Below are 18,016 nucleotides of genomic sequence, written 5' to 3'. Positions count from 1 at the left end.
CCAAAATGGGGTTGGGAGCATCTAAATGGGGGGGGGAACCCCAAAATGGGGGTTGGGAGCATCTAAATGGGGGGGAGACGACCCCAAAATGGGGTTGGGAGCATCTAAATGGGGGGGGACCCCAAAATGGGTTGGGAGCATCTAAATGGGGGGGGGACCGCAAAATGGGGTTGGGAGCATCTAAATGGGGGGGGGGGACCGCAAAATGGGGTTGGGAGCATCTAAATGGGGGGGGACCCCAAAATGGGGTTGGGAGCATCTAAATGGGGGGGGGGGGACCCCAAAATGGGGTTGGGAGCATCTAAATGGGGGGGGACCCCAAAATGGGTGGGAGCATCTAAATGGGGGGGGACCCCAAAATGGGGTTGGGAGCATCTAAATGGTGGGGGGACCGCAAAATGGGGTTGGGAGCATCTAAATGGGGGGGGACCGCAAAATGGGGTTGGGGAGCATCTAAATGGGGGGGGGACCCCAAAATGGGGTTGGGAGCATCTAAATGGGGGGGAGGGACACACAACAAAATGGGGTCTGGGACCTCCCTCTGATGGGCTTTGGGAGCCATAAATGTGGGGTGGGACCCCCCCGATGGGGTCTGGGACCCCCAGAATAGGGGTCTGGGAGGCTCAAATCTGGGGTGAGACCCCCCCCAATGGGGTCTGGGACCGCCCCAGTGGGACTGGCACCCCCAAAATAGGGTTTGGGAGCCATAAATGTGGGGTGAGACCCCCAAAATAGGGTCTAGGACCCCCAAAATGGGGACTGGGACCCCCAAATTGGGTTTGGGAGCCATAAATGTGGGGTGAGACCCCCAAAATAGGGTCTAGGACCCCCCCACATAGGGTTTGGGAGGCTCAAATCTGTGGTGAGCCCCCCCCAATGGGGGTCTGGGACCCCAAAATGGGGTCTGTGCCCCCCAAAGGGCATGGGGCGCAATTCCCGGTTCCGCCCACCCGGGGACTCGCAGCTCTCGCTCCTGATTGGCTGCGGGCGGCCCCACCCGCGGGGGAATGCGAGGCCGGGCGCGCCCACCGCCTGGAGCGCTTGGGGGGGGGGGGCGCGGCCGAGCCCTTTCCTGCCCACAGCCACCTCCCATTGGTCAGCGGGGCGGGGCGAGGGCGCTGATTGGTCAAGGGGCGCTTTGGCCCCGCCCTCCCGGAAGTGTCGGTCCGGCTGCAGCGCCCGGCGGAGGGTCCGGCGGTGAGCGGCGGGGGGGGCCGGGGGGGTACGGAAAGACCCGAGGGGTTCCGAGGGGTCCCGGTGGGTGTCCGAAGGGTGCCGGAAAGACCCGAAGGGTCCCAGGGGGTGCTGGGGAGGCTCGGAAGGGTCTCGGGGGGTCCGGAAGGTCCTGAAGGGTTCCGGAGAAACCCGAGGGGTCCCGAAGGGTTCCGGTGGGGTCCCGAAGGGTCACGGGGAGGCTCGGAAGAGTCCGAAGGATCTCGGCGGGGTCCGGAAGGTCCCGAAAGGTCACGGAGAGTCCCGAGGGGTTTCGGAGGGGTCCGCAGAGTCACGAAGGGTCCCGAAGGGTCCCCTCTTGCCCTCCCCGTGCCTCACTGTCCCCCATTGCCCACCCATACCCCCCTTTGCCCCCATTACCCCCATTGTCCCCATTACCCCTCATTCACTCCAGTTTCTTCACCCCCCTCTATTCACTCCCATTCACCCCCGTTCACCCCATTTATTCACCCCTTCCATTCACCCCCCTCCATTCACCCCCCTTTATTCACCCCCCTCTATACACCCCCATTCACCTTCATTCTCCCCATTCACCCTCCTCCACCCTCCTCCATTCCCCTCCATTCACCCCCATTCAGCCCTATTCACCCCCGTCCCATTCACCCCCCTCCATCCCCCATTCACCCCCATTTATTCCCCTCCTTTCATCCCTATTCCTTCTCCCCTTTCCATTCCCCCCCATTCACCCCCCTCCATTCACCCCCATTTATTCCCCTCCTTTCCCCCCATTCACCCCCCTTCACCCCCATTCATTCCCCCCCTTCCCTTCACCTCCATTCCCCCCCATTCATCACCCCCCCATTCATTGACCCCTTCCATTCCCCCCCATTCATTCCCCCCATTCATTGACCCCTTCCATTCCCCCCCATTCATTCACCCCCCCATTCATTGACCCCTTCCATTCCCCCCCATTCATTCCCCCCCCATTCATTCCTCCCTTCCCTTCACCTCCATTCCCCCCCATTCATTCCCCCCCATTCATTCACCCCCCCATTCATTGACCCTTCCATTCCCCCCCATTCATTCCCCCCCCATTCATTCCCCCCCTTCCCTTCACCTCCATTCCCCCCATTCATTCCCCCCCATTCATTCACCCCCCCATTCATTGACCCCTTCCATTCCCCCCATTCATTCCCCCCCATTCATTCCCCCCCTTCCCTTCACCTCCATTCCCCCCCATTCATTCCCCCCCATTCATTCACCCCCCCATTCATTGACCCCTTCCATTCCCCCCCATTCATTCCCCCCATTCATCGCCCCCCTCCATCCCCCCGCAGCTCCCATCCTCCCCTCCCGCTCCGCGCCCGCTCCCCGCCGATGCCGCTGGGGCTGAGCCGCCGCAAGAAGCCGCCGCCGCTGGTGGAGAACGAGGAAGAGGCCGCGGGAGGAGGCGGCGGCGGCGGCGGCGGCGGCGGCTCCGGGGGTGCCGGGGCCGGGCCCGAGGCGGGTCCCGGGGGCAGCGGGGCCGGGGCCGGGTCGGGGGCGCTGCGGCCGCGGCTCGTGTTCCACACGCAGCTGGCGCACGGGAGCCCCACGGGCCGCGTGGAGGGGTTCAGCAACGTCCGCGAGCTCTACGGGAAGATCGCGGCCGCCTTCGGCATCGCCCCCGCGGAGGTGGGGGGGGAACGGGGATGGGGGGGAAAGGAGGGGAATGGGAATGAAGGGGGGGGATGGGGATGAATGGAGAATGGGGATGAATGGGGGGGGATGTGGGAATTGGGGGGATGGGATGAATGGGGAGGAATGGGGGGGAATGGGGATGGGGATGAATGGGGATGAATGGGGGGGATGGGGATGAATGGAGAATGGGGATGAATGGGGGGGATGTGGGAATTGGGGGGATGGGGATGAATGGGGAGGAATGGGGGGGAATGGGGATGGGGATGAATGGGGAGGAATAGGGGGAATGGGGATGGGGATGAATGGGGAGGAATGGGGGGAATGGGGATGGGGATGAATGGGGAGGAATGGGGGGAATGGGGATGGGGATGAATGGGGAGGAATGGGGGGAATGGGGATGGGGATGAATGGGGAGGAATGGGGGGAACGGGGATGGGGATGAATGGGGAGGAATGGGGGGATGGGGATGGGGATGAATGGGGAGGAATGGGGGGAATGGGGATGGGGATGAATGGGGAGGAATGGGGGGAATGGGGATGGGGATGAATGGGGAGGAATGGGGGGAATGGGGATGGGGATGAATGGGGAGGAATGGGGGGAACGGGATGGGGGGGAAGGAGGGGAATGGGGATGAATGGGGGGGATGGGGATGAATGGAGAATGGGGATGAAGGGGGGGGATGTGGGAATTGGGGGGATGGGGATGAATGGGGAGGAATGGGGGGAATGGGGATGGGGGGAATGGGGGGATGTGGGAATGGAGAGAAGGAGGGGAATGGGGATGAATGGAGAATGGGGATGAATGGGGGGGAATGGGGGTAAATGGAGGGGAATGGGGATGGAATGGGGATGAATGGGGGTTAATGGGGGGGATGTGGGAATGGGGGGAATGGGGATGAATGGGAGGGGTAATGGGGGCAGTGGGGGAACTGGGGGGAGTGGGAGTGAATGGAGGGGAATGGGGATGAATGGGGGCAATGGGGTAATGGGGTGCTGGGGGGGTACCTGAGGGGTAAATGCAACCCGCCCCATTGTCCCCCATTGGGGTGTCCCCCCTTGTGTGTCCCATTGGGTCCATTGTGGTGTTCCCATTGGGGCCTCCCCATTATGTCCCATTGCCCCCATTGCTCACCATTGCCCCCATTGCCCCATTGCCCCCATTCCCCCTATTGCCCCCATTCCCCCCATTGCCCACCATTACCCCCATTACCCCCATTGCCCCCCATTGCCCCCATTGCCCCCATTCCCCCCATTGCCCCCATTCTCCCCATTCCCCCCATTGCCCCCATTCCCCCCATTGCCCCCATTCCCCCCGTTCCCCCCATTTGCCCCCATTGCCCCCATTCCCCCCATTCCACCCATTGCCCCCATTGCCCCATTCCCCCCATTCCCCCCATTCCCCCCCATTCCCCCCATTCCCCCCATTACCCCCATTGCCCCCATTCCCCCCATTCCCCCCATTGCCCCCCGTTCCCCCCCATTACCCCCATTACCCCCATTGCCCCCATTCCCCCCATTCCCCCCATTCCCCGCATTCCACCCATTACCCCCATTGCCCCCATTGCCCCCATTCCCCCCATTGCCCCCCGTTCCCCCCGTTGCCCCCATTACCCCCATTCCCCCCATTGCCCCCATTCCCCCATTGCCCCCATTGCCCCCATTGCCCCCATTACCCCCATTACCCCCATTCCCCCCATCGCCCCCATTACCCCATTGCCCCCCCTCGGCAGGTGATGTTCTGCACGCTCAACACGCACAAGGTGGACATGGAGAAGCTCCTGGGGGGCCAGATCGGCCTCGAGGACTTCATCTTCGCGCACAACGCGGGGCCAGCGCAAGCGCGTCGAGGTCTTCAAGTCGGAGGAGGCGCTGGGGCTCACCATCACCGACAACGGCGCCGGCTACGCCTTCATCAAGGTGCCGGGAGGGGGGGGCCTCGGCGCTGTCCTGGGGTACCAGGGCGATGGGATGGGGATGGAGAGCATCAATGGGTGCTATGGGGGCGGATAGGGGGGACTTGGGGGTGTCTTGGGGTACCAGGGCGATGGGATGGGGATGGAGAGCATCAATGGGTGCTATGGGGGGGATAGGGGGGACTTGGGGGTGTCTTGGGGTACCAGGGCGATGGGATGGGGATGGAGAGCATCAATGGGTGCTATGGGGGGGATAGGGGGGACTTGGGGGTGTCTTGGGGTACCAGGGCGATGGGATGGGGATGGAGAGCGTCAATGGGTGCTATGGGGGGGGATAGGGGGGACTTGGGGGTGTCTTGGGGTACCAGGGCGATGGGATGGGGATGGAGAGCGTCAATGGGTGCTATGGGGGGGGATAGGTGGGACTTGGGGGTGTCTTGGGGTACCAGGGCGATGGGATGGGGATGGAGAGCGTCAATGGGTGCTATGGGGGCAGATAGGGGGGACTTGGGGGTGTCTTGGGGTACCAGGGCGATGGGATGGGGATGGAGAGCATCAATGGGTGCTATGGGGGGGGATAGGTGGGACTTGGGGGTGTCTTGGGGTACCAGGGCGATGGGATGGGGATGGAGAGCATCAATGGGTGCTATGGGGGCGGATAGGGGGGACTTGGGAGTGTCTTGGGGTACCAGGGCGATGGGATGGGGATGGAGAGCATCAATGGGTGCTATGGGGGGGATAGGGGGGACTTGGGGGTGTCTTGGGGTACCAGGGCGATGGGATGGGGATGGAGAGCATCAATGGGTGCTATGGGGGGATAGGGGGGACTTGGGGGTGTCTTGGGGTACCAGGGCGATGGGATGGGGATGGAGAGCATCAATGGGTGCTATGGGGGCGGATAGGGGGGACTTGGGGGTGTCTTGGGGTACCAGGGCGATGGGATGGGGATGGAGAAGGTGAAGGCCAAGGGGTGTTAGGGAGGGATGTGGGGACGCAAAGGTGGTCCCTGAGCTGCCCTGGGGTCTATGGGGACCCCTTTGGGTGCCTGTGGGTGCCCATGGGGTCCTCCTCTGGGGCCATGGGACCCCTTTGGGTGCCTGTGGGTGTCCATGGGGTCCTCCTCTGGGGCCATGGGACCCCTTTGGGTGCCTGTGGGTGCCCATGGCTCCCGCCCGTGTCCCGCAGCGCATCCGCGAGGGCAGCGTCATCGCCCGCATCCCCGTGATCGGGGTCGGGGACGTGATCGAGGCCATCGACGGGCGCAGCCTCGTGGGCGCCCGGCACTTCGAGGTGGCCAAAGTGCTCAAGGAGCTGCCCCGCGGGCGCAGCTTCGCCCTGCACCTCACCGAGCCCCGCAGGGCCTTCGGTGCGCACCGGGGCGCCAACGGGAGGCAATGGGGGGGCCCAATGGGAGGGGCCCAATGGGAGGGTCCCAATGGGAGGCAATGGGAGGGGCCCAATGGGAGGGGCCCAATGGGAGGCAATGGGAGGGGCCCAATGGGAGGGGCCCAATGGGAGGCAATGGGAGGGGCCCAATAGGAGGGTCCCAATAGGAGGGTCCCAATGGGAGGCAATGGGAGGGGCCCAATAGGAGGGTCCCAATAGGAGGGTCCCAATGGGAGGCAATGGGAGGGTCCCAATGGGAGGGGCCCAATGGGAGGGTCCCAATGGGAGGCAATGGGAGGGTCCCAATGGCAGGGTCCCAATGGGAGGCAATGGGAGGGTCCCAATGGCAGGGTCCCAATAGGAGGGTCCCAATGGGAGGCAATGGGAGGGTCCCAATGGGAGGGGTCCCAATGGGAGGCAATGGGAGGGTCCCAATGGCAGGGTCCCAATGGCAGGGTCCCAATGGGAGGCAATGGGAGGGTCCCAATGGGAGGGTCCCAATGGGAGGCAATGGGAGGGTCCCAATGGGAGGGTCCCAATGGCAGGGTCCCAATGGGAGGCAATGGGAGGGTCCCAATGGCAGGGTCCCAATGGCAGGGTCCCAATGGGAGGGTCCCAATGGGAGGGTGCCAACGGGAGGTAATGGAAGGATCCCAATGGCAGGAGTCCCAATAGGGGCAATGGAAGGGGTCCAAATGGGAGAGGCCCAATGGAAGGGGGCCCAGTGGGAGGCAAAGGGAGGGTCCCAATGGGAGCCCTGGAAGGGGTCCCATGAGTCTCATTGGGAGACAGTGGGAAGGGTCCCCATCAGTCCCATTGGGGTCACTGGGAGCCCCCCCAACCTTCCCCCCTCGCTCTGTGGGGTCAGGGCTTGGTTTGGAGCCCCCCACCCACCCTGAGGGGGTCCCCCCCCTCTGACCCCCCTTTTCCCTTCCAGACATGATCGCCCCAAGGGCGGGGGGGAGCCGGGGGGGGGGCACCCCCATGGGCTCCGGTCGGGGCACCCTGCGCCTGCGCGCCCACGGCCCCCCCACCCTCGAGGAGCAGGTACGGCCCCCCCCATCATGGGGACCCCCCCATATCCCTGACCCCCCCCATCATGGGGACCCCCCCATATCCCTGACCCCCCCATCATGGGGACCCCCCCATATCCCTGACCCCCCCCATCATGGGGACCCCCCCATATCCCTGACCCCCCCCATCATGGGGACCCCCCCATATCCCTGACCCCCCCATCATGGGGACCCCCCCATATCCCTGACCCCCCCCATCATGGGGACCCCCCCATATCCCTGACCCCCCCATCATGGGGACCCCCCATATCCCTGACCCCCCCCCATCCTGGGGACCCCCCCATATCCCTGACCCCCCCCATCATGGGGACCCCCCCATATCCCTGACCCCCCCATCCTGGGGACCCCCCCAACCCCTCTGTGCCCCCCAAGCCCTCAGCCTTCGAGGAGCTCGCGGTGGCCAAGGTGGACGATTTGCTGGAGAGTTACATGGGCATCCGGGACAGCGAGCTGGGTGAGAGCCCCCCCATAGCGCCCAATGGGGCTGGGACCCCCCTTATGCAACCCCCCCCATGGAGCCCCCCCAATGGGGCTGGGACCCCCCTCATGGGACCCCCCCCATGGAGCCCCCCCAATGGGGCTGGGACCCCCCTCATGGGACCTCCCCCATGGAGCCCCCCCAATGGGGCTGGGACCCCCCTCATGGGACCCCCCTCATGGAACTCCCCCAATGGGTGCTGGGACCCCCCTCATGGGACCCCCCTCATGGAACTCCCCCAATGGGGCTGGGACCCCCCTCATGGGACCCCCACAATGGGTGCTGGGACCCCCCTCATGGGACCCCCCCCATGGAGCCCCCCCAATGGGGCTGGGACCCCCCTCATGGGACCCCCCCTATGGAACCCCCCCCAATGGGGCTGGGACCCCCCTCATGGGACCCCCCCCATGGAGCCCCCCCAATGGGTGCTGGGACCCCCCTCATGGGACCCCCCTCATGGAACCCCCCCAATGGGTGCTGGGACCCCCCCTATGGGATCCCCTCTATGGGACCTCCCCCAGTGGGTGCTGGCACCCCCCCTCCATGGGACCCCCCTAATGGGTGCTGGGACCCCCTGTGTGTGACCCCCCACAGTGAGTGCTGGATCCCCCCCTATGGGTACTTGGACCCATCCCATGACCCCCCCCAACGGATGCAGGCCCCCCCCATTGAACCCCTATGGCACCCCCCCCCGTTGAACTCCTATGGTCTCCCTCCCTATTAAGCCCCTATGGTACCCCCCCCACTGATCCCTATGTTGCCGCCCCCTTGAACCCCTATGGTCCCCCCCCATTGAACCCCTATGGTGTCCCCCCATTGAACCCCTATGGTCTCCCCCCATTGAACCCCTATGGTGTCCCCCCCCATTGAACCCTTATGGCCCCCCCCATTGAACCCCTATGGTCCCCCCCTATTGAACCCCTATGGTCTCCCCCCCATTGAACCCCTATGGTGTCCCCCCCCCATTGAACCCTTATGGCCCCCCCCATTGAACCCTTACGGCCCCCCCCATTGAACCCCTATGGTCTCCCCCCCATTGAACCCCTATGGTGTCCCCCCCCCATTGAACCCTTATGGCCCCCCCCATTGAACCCCTATGGTCCCCCCCCATTGAACCCCTATGGTGTCCCCCCCCCATTGAACCCTTATGGCCCCCCCCATTGAACCCTTACGGCCCCCCCCATTGAACCCCTATGGTCCCCCCCCATTGAACCCCTATGGTGTCCCCCCCCCATTGAACCCTTATGGCCCCCCCCATTGAACCCCTATGGTCTCCCCCCCATTGAACCCCTATGGTGTCCCCCCCCCATTGAACCCTTATGGCCCCCCCCATTGAACCCCTATGGTCCCCCCCCATTGAACCCCTATGGTCTCCCCCCCATTGAACCCCTATGGTGTCCCCCCCCCATTGAACCCCTATGGTGTCCCCCCCCCATTGAACCCTTATGGCCCCCCCCATTGAACCCCTATGGTCCCCCCTCCATTGTCATCCCTGCATCCCTGCAGCCGCCACCATGGTGGAGCTGGGCCGGGATGCTCCGGATCCGGATGCGCTGGCGCAGGCCCTGGATTCCCAGCTCGGGGACTTCGCCTTCCCGGATGAGTTCGTCTTCGACGTCTGGGGGGCCATCGGCGACGCCAAAGTGGGGCGCGGATGAGGGGGGACCCCCCCTTCAGTGAGGTCCCCATCTCCATGTGGAGCCATTCCCAATGGGGGGGGACCCCCATCAAGACCACTACAAACCCCCCCCCATAATTGGACCCCCCCAAAAGCTGGACACCCCCCCCAAAAAACTGCTGGAGATGGGTGCCCCCCCATGCCCCCCCCCCACTTAGCACCTTCCCAATGGATTCTTCCAACCATGGCCCCCCCATCCAGGACCACCCAGCCCATTGGGGGGGGGTCTCAATGGTCCTAAGGGTGCCCCCCCCCCAAGTCACCCCCGGGCTTGAAGCTTAAACCCCCTCCCCTTATTGACCCCCCCATGACAGTAATGCCCCCCCCCACAGGGTGATGGATGAGGGTCCCCCCTCTCCCATTGAGCTTTGCTATGGGGGGGGGGGAACTGGAGCTGCCCTGTGGTGCCCCAATGAGACAGGACCCCCCCAGTGCCAACCTGAGCCTGTCACTGACCCCCCCCATCGCACTGACTACCTCGGGGGGGGGCACAGCACAAACCCCCCCCCCCCCGGTCACTGTGTCCCTATTGGGGGGGGGGCGGGCTGGTATGGGGAGGGGGGGGTCTTGTGTGTCCCCCCCCGGGGCTTATTTTTGTATCTGCCACTAAAGGTGATTTTACCAGAAAGAGGAGAATTTGGGGGGGGGGGGCAAGGATGGGGGGGGCAAGGATGGGGGGGGTGGGTTTGCACCCCCATTGCACCCCCATTGCACCCCCATTGCGCACTCACACACGCACCCCCCCCCCCCATTGCACGCTCACTATGGGGGGGGGGGGGCCGGGGGGGGCAACAGCCAATGGCAGAGACCCAATGGGACACCACCCCCCCCCCCCGGGGGCTGGGACCGGCTTAATGGATCCTAATGGGATCTTAATGGGGACCTGAAGGGATCCTAATGGGATCTTAATGGGGACCTGAAGGGATCCTAATGGGGTCCTAATGGGATATTAATGGGGTCCTAAGGGGATATTAATGGGGTTCTAATGGGATCCTAATGGGGTCCTAATGGGATCTTAATGGAGTGTTAATAGATCTTAATGGTGTCTTAATGGGTCCTAATGGGGTCCTAAAGGGGTCCTAATGGGATCCTAATGGGATCTTAATGGGATGAGGGGTGAATGGGGACACAGTGACATGGACAAGGGTGAGCCCTGGCCCCAGTCCCTGCTCCTGGCACTGGGCACCCCAGTGCTGGGATTTGGGAGAGGTCCAAAGGGTGCTGGGATGGGTGCTGGGAGCTGGGATGGATACAGCCTTGAGGCTTGTGAGGTCCTAAGGGAAGATCCCAAGCCTGGAAGCGGGATGCTCCAGCTGGATTCAGGGATGAAGCAGAACCATGGAAGGTTGGGTTCTCCTCCATCCTTTGGGTGTGGAGAGGAGCCTTCAGCACGGATTGGAGCCATAGGATGAGGGGTGATGGGTTCCAACTGGAACGGGGAAGTTGGGGTAGGAGATAAGGAAGTGAGGGTGGTGGGACACGGGGATGGGTTGGATGGAGAAGGACGGATGGGGCTTGGAGCAACCTGGTCTAATGGAAGCTGTCCCCCCTCCCTCTTCATGCCATGGTTTAATGGTGGGGCAATGGTTGGACTTGATGCTCCTGAAGGTCTTTCCCAACCTGGTTGATTCCCTGATTCCCAGCTCCCGCTTCCCGCTGTTCCCTGCCCTCCATCCCTCATCCCCATCCCTCCCCATGGACCAGAAGAAGAGGGGGGCACGCAAAGCATCCTCTCTATGGGCAACCAAGGCAACTTCATTGAACCTCAAGCCACCTTCAAGCTCCTGAAGGCTTCTTCCCCCTTCGAGCCTGCAGCAATTCCACCGGCCCCCGGCCGATGCCGCTGGTCGGCATGATGATCCTGCATCGTGGGCAGGATGGGAGCACGGGAGCCGTGCTGGGGAGCGGAGCATCCGCAGCTGGAAGCGGATCCAGTCACGGAAGTGCTGCGTGGAGGTGTAGACCCCCGGTCGCTTGGCCCTGGCGCAGCCGCGGCCCCAGCTCGTCAGCCCCACAACCCAGAAGACGTTGGTGCGGTTGTGCCGGCACATGAGAGGACCGCCACTGTCACCCTATGGAGGAGAAACAGAGAGGGGATGGGGATGGGGATGGGTCGCCATGGCAACGCTGGAGGGGACCACCGCTGGCACCCTATGGAGCAGAAACAGAGAGGGGATGGGGATGCGGATGGGTCGCCATGGCAACGCTGGAGGGGACCACCGCTGTCACCCTATGGAGGAGAAACAGAGAGGGGATGGGGATGCGGATGGGTCACCATGGCAACGCTGGAGGGGACCACCACTGTCACCCTATGGAGGAGAAACAGAGAGGGGATGGGGATGCGGATGGGTCGCCATGGCAACGCTGGAGGGGACCACCGCTGGCACCCTATGGAGCAGAAACAGAGAGGGGATGGGGATGCGGATGGGTCGCCATGGCAACGCTGGAGGGGACCACCGCTGTCACCCTATGGAGGAGAAACAGAGAGGGGATGGGGATGCGGATGGGTCACCATGGCAACGCTGGAGGGGACCACCACTGTCACCCTATGGAGGAGAAACAGAGAGGGGATGGGGATGCGGATGGGTCGCCATGGCAACGCTGGAGGGGACCACCGCTGGCACCCTATGGAGGAGAAACAGAGAGGGGATGGGGATGCGGATGGGTCGCCATGGCAACGCTAGAGGGGACCACCACTGTCACCCTATGGAGGAGAAGGGGAGAGGATGAGGATGGGGATGGGTTGCCATTGCAATGCATGAGGGGACCACCACTGTCACCCTATGGGGATGGAAGGGTTCTCCATCATTTGGGTGTGGAGAGTTACCTTCAGCATGGATTGGAGCCATAGGACAAGAGGTGATGGGTTCCAAGTGGAAGAGGGGACTTTGGGTTGGAGATAAGGAGAGGTTGTTCCCTATGAGGGTGGTGGGACCCTGGGATGGGTTGGATGGAGAAGGATGGATGGGGCCTGGAGCAACCTGGTCTAATGGAAGCTTAGAACTGGATGCTTCAAGCTCCTTCCCAACGCAACCCATTCCATGAATCCATGCTCATGACATGGTTTAGTGGTGGAATCTCAATGCTCTTACAGCTCTCCTCCAACCTCTATGATCCCTGCGCAGGGACGATGGACCAGGAGCTGGATGCGCTTCCGAAGCTGGGATAAAGGGGGGTGCAGAGCAAGGCCCCGCAGATGGGAGAGGAGAAGGGAGCCCCAATGGCACATCCCTACCTGGCAGGCGTCAATGCCACCCTGCGGGTACCCAGCACAGAGTTTGTGGCTCTTGGTGGCCCCTCGGTGCCATTGGCTGCTGTTGCAGAGCTGGACATCGATGAGGCGGACCTTGGCCTCCTGCAGGGCTGATGGGGACGATGCCCCCGCTGTGGGGACACAAAAGGGGTCAGGATTGAGGGGAGAAGGGATGGATTTGGGGGTATCAGGGGCTGAGAAGCTCAATGGGAGCCATCAACACCCCCCCATGGCCTGGGCTGCATCCCCTTTGCTGATGCTGCATCCTCAACATAAGGAGGACATGGAGGGACCTTCAGCGATGGGACAAGGGGTGATGGGTTCCAACGCAGGCACCTTAAAGCTCATCCAGCTCCAACCCCTGCCATGGGCAAGGGCACCTTCCATAGAGCAGGATGCTCCAAGCCCCATCCGACCATGCCCGCTTCCAGGAACACCGCACCAACCCCATTCCTTCTGCCCCAAGCCCTTCTTTTCCCCACCCCACCCCCCCCCCCGAATTCCATGGATTTGGCACCATTTGAACTCCCAACCCCCCCCAAACTGAATTTAACAACAACCTGGGCCCCGTTCCACCGCTTTTTGGCCCAAAGCAGAGGCTGGGCAGCTGCTGCTGGGGCAGCAGCCGTGTCCTTGGATCCGGGCCTGCGCAGAGGCTCCCGCTGCCGGATCCCGCTTCCAGGCTCTGGGATTTAAGGACGATCCCTTCACCACTCCTTGCCCACCAAAACCCGGGATTTTGGGTGCTTCTGGGGGGCAAAAAGCGGCGGTTTTGGGATCAATGTGGGATAATCCTCACCAGGGACCTTGCTCCATGGGGATGCTGCTTCTGCTCCCTGCATCCCCATCCTTCTGCTCCCCTTGGGCACCTTCCTGGGCCTTTTGGGGGGCTCCCAGGTGCCTGTTTGAGCCTTTGGGTGCCCCCCATCTGCTTCCATTGCCCTTTGGGGTCCCCCCCTCCACCTTTGGGTGCCCCCCATCTGCTTCCATTGCCCTTTGGGGTCCCCCCATCCACCTTTGGGTGCTCCCCATCTGCTTCCATTGCCCTTTGGGGTCCCCCCATCCACCTTTGGGTGCTCCCCATCTGCTTCCATTGCCCTTTGGGGTCCCCCCCTCCACCTTTGGGTGCTCCCCATCTGCTTCCATTGCCCTTTGGGGTCCCCCCCTCCACCTTTGGGTGCTCCCCATCTGCTTCCATTGCCCTTTGGGGTCCCCCCCTCCACCTTTGGGTGCTCCCCATCTGCTTCCATTGCCCTTTGGGGTCCCCCCCTCCACCTTTGGGTGCTCCCCATCTGCTTCCATTGCCCTTTGGGGTCCCCCCATCCACCTTTGGGTGCTCCCCATCTGCTTCCATTGCCCTTTGGGGTCCCCCCCTCCACCTTTGGGTGCTCCCCATCTGCTTCCATTGCCCTTTGGGGTCCCCCCCTCCACCTTTGGGTGCTCCCCATCTGCTTCCATTGCCCTTTGGGGTCCCCCCCTCCACCTTTGGGTGCTCCCCATCTGCTTCCATTGCCCTTTGGGGTCCCCCCCTCCACCTTTGGGTGCTCCCCATCTGCTTCCATTGCCCTTTGGGGTCCCCCCATCCACCTTTGGGTGCCCCCCATCTGCTTCCATTGCCCTTTGTTACCCCCACCCATCTTTGGGGTACCCCCATGCTCTTCCATTCCCCTTCGGAACTACCCCATTGGGTGCCCCCCCCGCTCCTCCCCATCCCTTTGTGCCCCCCATCCACCTTCACCCTCACCCCCTCCATATCCCTTCCATGCCCCCCCCCCTTGCTGCCCCCCCCAGTCCCATTGGGATGGATCCCATCAGGATCCCGTGGGATCTCCTCCTCCTCCTTAAGCGCTCCTGGCTCCTTGCCCCCATCCTGATGGGCACCCCCAGCTGCTATGGAGGAGAAGTGAGTGTCCCAAGAAGGGGGGGGGGGGGTCCCATTGATGGTACCCCCCCCTAAACCCCCTCTTCCCCCTCCCTTTAGGGTGCCCTCAGTGGAAGCCTATGAGGCCGCCATGGTGCTGAGCGGGGTGGGGGACGCGCTGGGGTACCGGGGGGGGCGCTGGGAATACTGCACCTCGGGAGCGCAGATCCATGCGGAGCTGCAGGAGCTGGGGGGGCTGGAGGCCATCGCCCTGGAGCCCCCCGAGTGGCCCGTGAGCGATGACACCGTCCTGCACCTCGCCACCGCCGAGGGGCTGGCCACGGGTAGGGGGGAGCACCCCAAAGATATGGGGGGGGGGGGGGACGGGGGAACCAAGGGGGGAACCAAGGGGGGGGGCCCAAAGGGGGTTCAGCAGGAGATGGGGGCCTAAGGGATGGGGTACCCAAGGGATGGGGTCATCAGGAGATGGGGTACCCAAGGGATGGGATGTACAGGGGGTGGGGACCACAAGGGATGGGGTGCACAAGGGATGGGGTGCACAAAGGATGGGGTGCACAAGGGATGGGGTGCACAAAGGATGGGGTGCACAAGGGATGGGGTGCACAAAGGATGGGGTGCACAAAGGATGGGGTGCACAAGGGATGGGGTCCACAAGGGATGGGGTGCACAAAGGATGGGGTCCACAAGGGATGGGGTGCACAAAGGATGGGGTGCACAAAGGATGGGGTGCACAAAGGATGGGGTGCACAAGGGATGGGGTGCACAAAGGATGGGGTGCACAAAGGATGGGGTCCACAAGGGATGGGGTGCACAAAGGATGGGGTGCACAAAGGATGGGGTGCACAAGGGATGGGGTGCACAAAGGATGGGGTGCACAAGGGATGGGGTGCACAAGGGATGGGGTGCACAAAGGATGGGGTGCACAAGGGATGGGGTCCACAAGGGATGGGGTGCACAAAGGATGGGGTCCACAAGGGATGGGGTGCACAAAGGATGGGGTGCACAAGGGATGGGGTGCACAAAGGATGGGGTGCACAAAGGATGGGGTGCACAAGGGATGGGGTGCACAAAGGATGGGGTGCACAAGGGATGGGGTGCACAAAGGATGGGGTTCACAAGGGATGGGGTGCACAAAGGATGGGGTGCACAAGGGATGGGGTGCACAAAGGATGGGGTGCACAAAGGATGGGGTGCACAAGGGATGGGATGCACAAGTGATGGGGTCACCAGAAGATGGGGTACCCAAAGAGGGTCCCCCAATGGAGTTAAGTAGGCGATGAGGTCCAAAGGGATGGGGTGCACAAGGGATGGGGACCCCAAGGGATGGAGTCACCAGGGGATGGGGTACCCAAATGGGGTCACCCTGGGATGGGATCCCAGGGGATGGGGTTGGAGACCCCTGTTCTATGCCTTGGGCTCTATGGGGGTGTCTCCAGGGGTGGTGTTGGGGGTCCCCATTATACCCATGGGGTTTCTATGGGGTGATGCTCCCCCCACTTGTGGGGGTCCATGTTGGGGGGGGGTGTCCCTTTTCCCTCCCCTATTGAGGATCCATGGGGGTGCCCCTGCCTATGGGTGCCCTGGGTGCAGGGGTGGGGGGGGTTCTCACTACCGCCCCCCCAGGGCTGGAGGGGGAAGCGCTGCTGCAGGAGCTGGCCCGGCGCTACGTGGCCGCGATGGGGGACATGGAGGGGCGCAAACCGGGACCCACGAGCATCCTGGGTGAGGGGGGGGCATGGGGGGGTCATAAAGGGGTAATGGGGGGTAATGGAGGGGGGTTCATGGAGGGTGGGGGGTCATAAAGGGGTTGGGGGGTGCTGGGGGGGGGAAGGGGTTAATGGGGGGGCCATGGGGGGGTCATAAGGGGGTACGGGGGGGTCTCACTCTCTGCCCCCCCCCAGGCACGTCTCAGCTGCGGCCCGGAGTCCCCGGGGGGTACCGCATCCCCTTCAACCCCACGGGTACCGGGTGCGGAGCCGCCATGCGCAGCCTCGCCATAGGGCTCAGGTGGGGCAGGGATGGGGGGGTCAGAGCCTGGGGGGGGGGACAGGGATGGGGACATGGGGATGGGGACAAGGAGGGGATGGGGACAGGGAGGGGATGGGGACAAGGAGGGGATGGGGAAAAGGAGGGGATGGGGACAGGGAGGGGATGGGGACAAGGAGGGGATGGGGATGGGGAGGGGATGGGGAGGGGATGGGGATGGGGAGGGGATGGGGACAGGGAGGGGATGGGGATGGGGAGGGGATGGGGACGGGGAAGGGATGGGGACAAGGAGGGGATGGGGACGGGGAGGGGATGGGGACGGGGAGGGGATGGGGACAAGGAGGGGATGGGGACGGGGAGGGGATGGGGACAAGGAGGGGATGGGGACGGGGAGGGGATGGGGACAGGGAGGGGACGGGGAGGGGATGGGGACGGGGAGGGGATGGGGATAGGGAGGGGATGGGGACGGGGAGGGGATGGGGACAAGGAGGGGATGGGGACGGGGAGGGGATGGGGACAGGGAGGGGACGGGGAGGGGATGGGGACGGGGAGGGGATGGGGACAGGGAGGGGATGGGGACAGGGAGGGGATGGGGATGGGGAGGGGATGGGGATAGGGAGGGGATGGGGATGGGGAGGGGATGGGGATAGGGAGGGGATGGGGACGGGGAGGGGATGGGGGACGGGGAGGGGATGGGGACAGGGAGGGGATGGGGATGGGGAGGGGATGGGGATGGGGAGGGGATGGGGATGGGGAGGGGATGGGGACGGATGGGAGGAGGGGATGGGGATGGGGAGGGGATGGGGACAAGGAGGGGATGGGGACGGGGAGGGGATGGGGACATCAGGGACGGGTCCATGAGGGACGGGGCCCGGGCGGTGCCGTTCCCCCCCCGCAGGTACCCCCGTGCCCGGGACCTCCCGACCCTGATCGCGGTGAGCATCGAGAGCGGGCGCATGACCCATCACCACCCCACCGGTGCGTACCACTGCGGTCTGGGGGTGGGGGGGGACACCGGCCCGCAGCGAGCCCCGGCCCCGCTCTGAGCCCCCCCCCTCTGTGTGTGTGTGTGTGTGTCCCCCCGCGCCGTGTCCCTGCAGGGTACCTGGGCGCCCTGGCGGTGGCGCTGTTCGGGGCGCTGGGGGCCCGCGGGGAGCCCCCCGAGCGCTGGGGGCCGGAGCTGCTGCGGGTCCTGCCCCTGGCCTGGGGCTACGTGGAGGGCACCGGGGTGGCCGTGGCGGAGAACGCGGCCGCGTGGCCGTTCTTTGGGGAGGCCTGGAGCCGGTGAGGGGCGGGGGGGGGCATGGGGGGGGCGGGGGGCGCTGGTGCCGCCATGGCCACAATGGCCCCACGTCCCCATGGCCCCATGTCCCTATATCCCCATGTCCCCATGTCCCTATATCCCCATGGCCCCATGTCTCCATGTCCCTATATCCCCATGGCCCCATGTCTCCATGTCCCCATATCCCCATGGCCCCATGTCCCCATATCCCCATGGCCCCATGGCCCCATGTC

At 64.1% G+C, this 18,016-nt stretch overlaps 2 protein-coding genes across 2 annotated transcripts; both read left to right on the top strand.

The window, feature by feature from the left end:
* Positions 1 to 1,161: 1,161 nt before the first annotated feature.
* Positions 1,162 to 9,979, top strand: LOC308232708 (PDZ domain-containing protein GIPC1-like). The gene is given in 8 exon segments (XM_080639938.1): positions 1,162 to 1,197; positions 2,511 to 2,847; positions 4,583 to 4,672; positions 4,674 to 4,769; positions 5,951 to 6,131; positions 7,089 to 7,198; positions 7,597 to 7,678; positions 9,209 to 9,979. Coding segments are annotated over 7 exon segments (1,008 nt in total). The 5' UTR covers positions 1,162 to 1,197; positions 2,511 to 2,550; the 3' UTR covers positions 9,361 to 9,979.
* A 4,546-nt stretch (positions 9,980 to 14,525) lies between these two features.
* LOC308232707 (ADP-ribosylhydrolase ARH1-like) lies at positions 14,526 to 17,785 on the top strand (the record flags this gene model as incomplete). The annotated part of the gene is made up of 6 exons (XM_080639937.1): positions 14,526 to 14,536; positions 14,615 to 14,838; positions 16,139 to 16,237; positions 16,417 to 16,522; positions 17,400 to 17,479; positions 17,602 to 17,785. Coding segments are annotated over 6 exons (704 nt in total), but the record flags the coding sequence as incomplete, so codon positions are not given.
* Between the last annotated feature and the right edge of the window lie 231 nt (positions 17,786 to 18,016).

Source organism: Psittacula echo (assembly GCF_963264785.1).
Source record: "Psittacula echo genome assembly, contig: SCAFFOLD_186, whole genome shotgun sequence".
In the NCBI taxonomy this organism is placed as follows: Eukaryota; Metazoa; Chordata; class Aves; order Psittaciformes; family Psittacidae; genus Psittacula; species Psittacula echo.
This window is presented reverse-complemented; position numbering and strand designations above follow the sequence as displayed.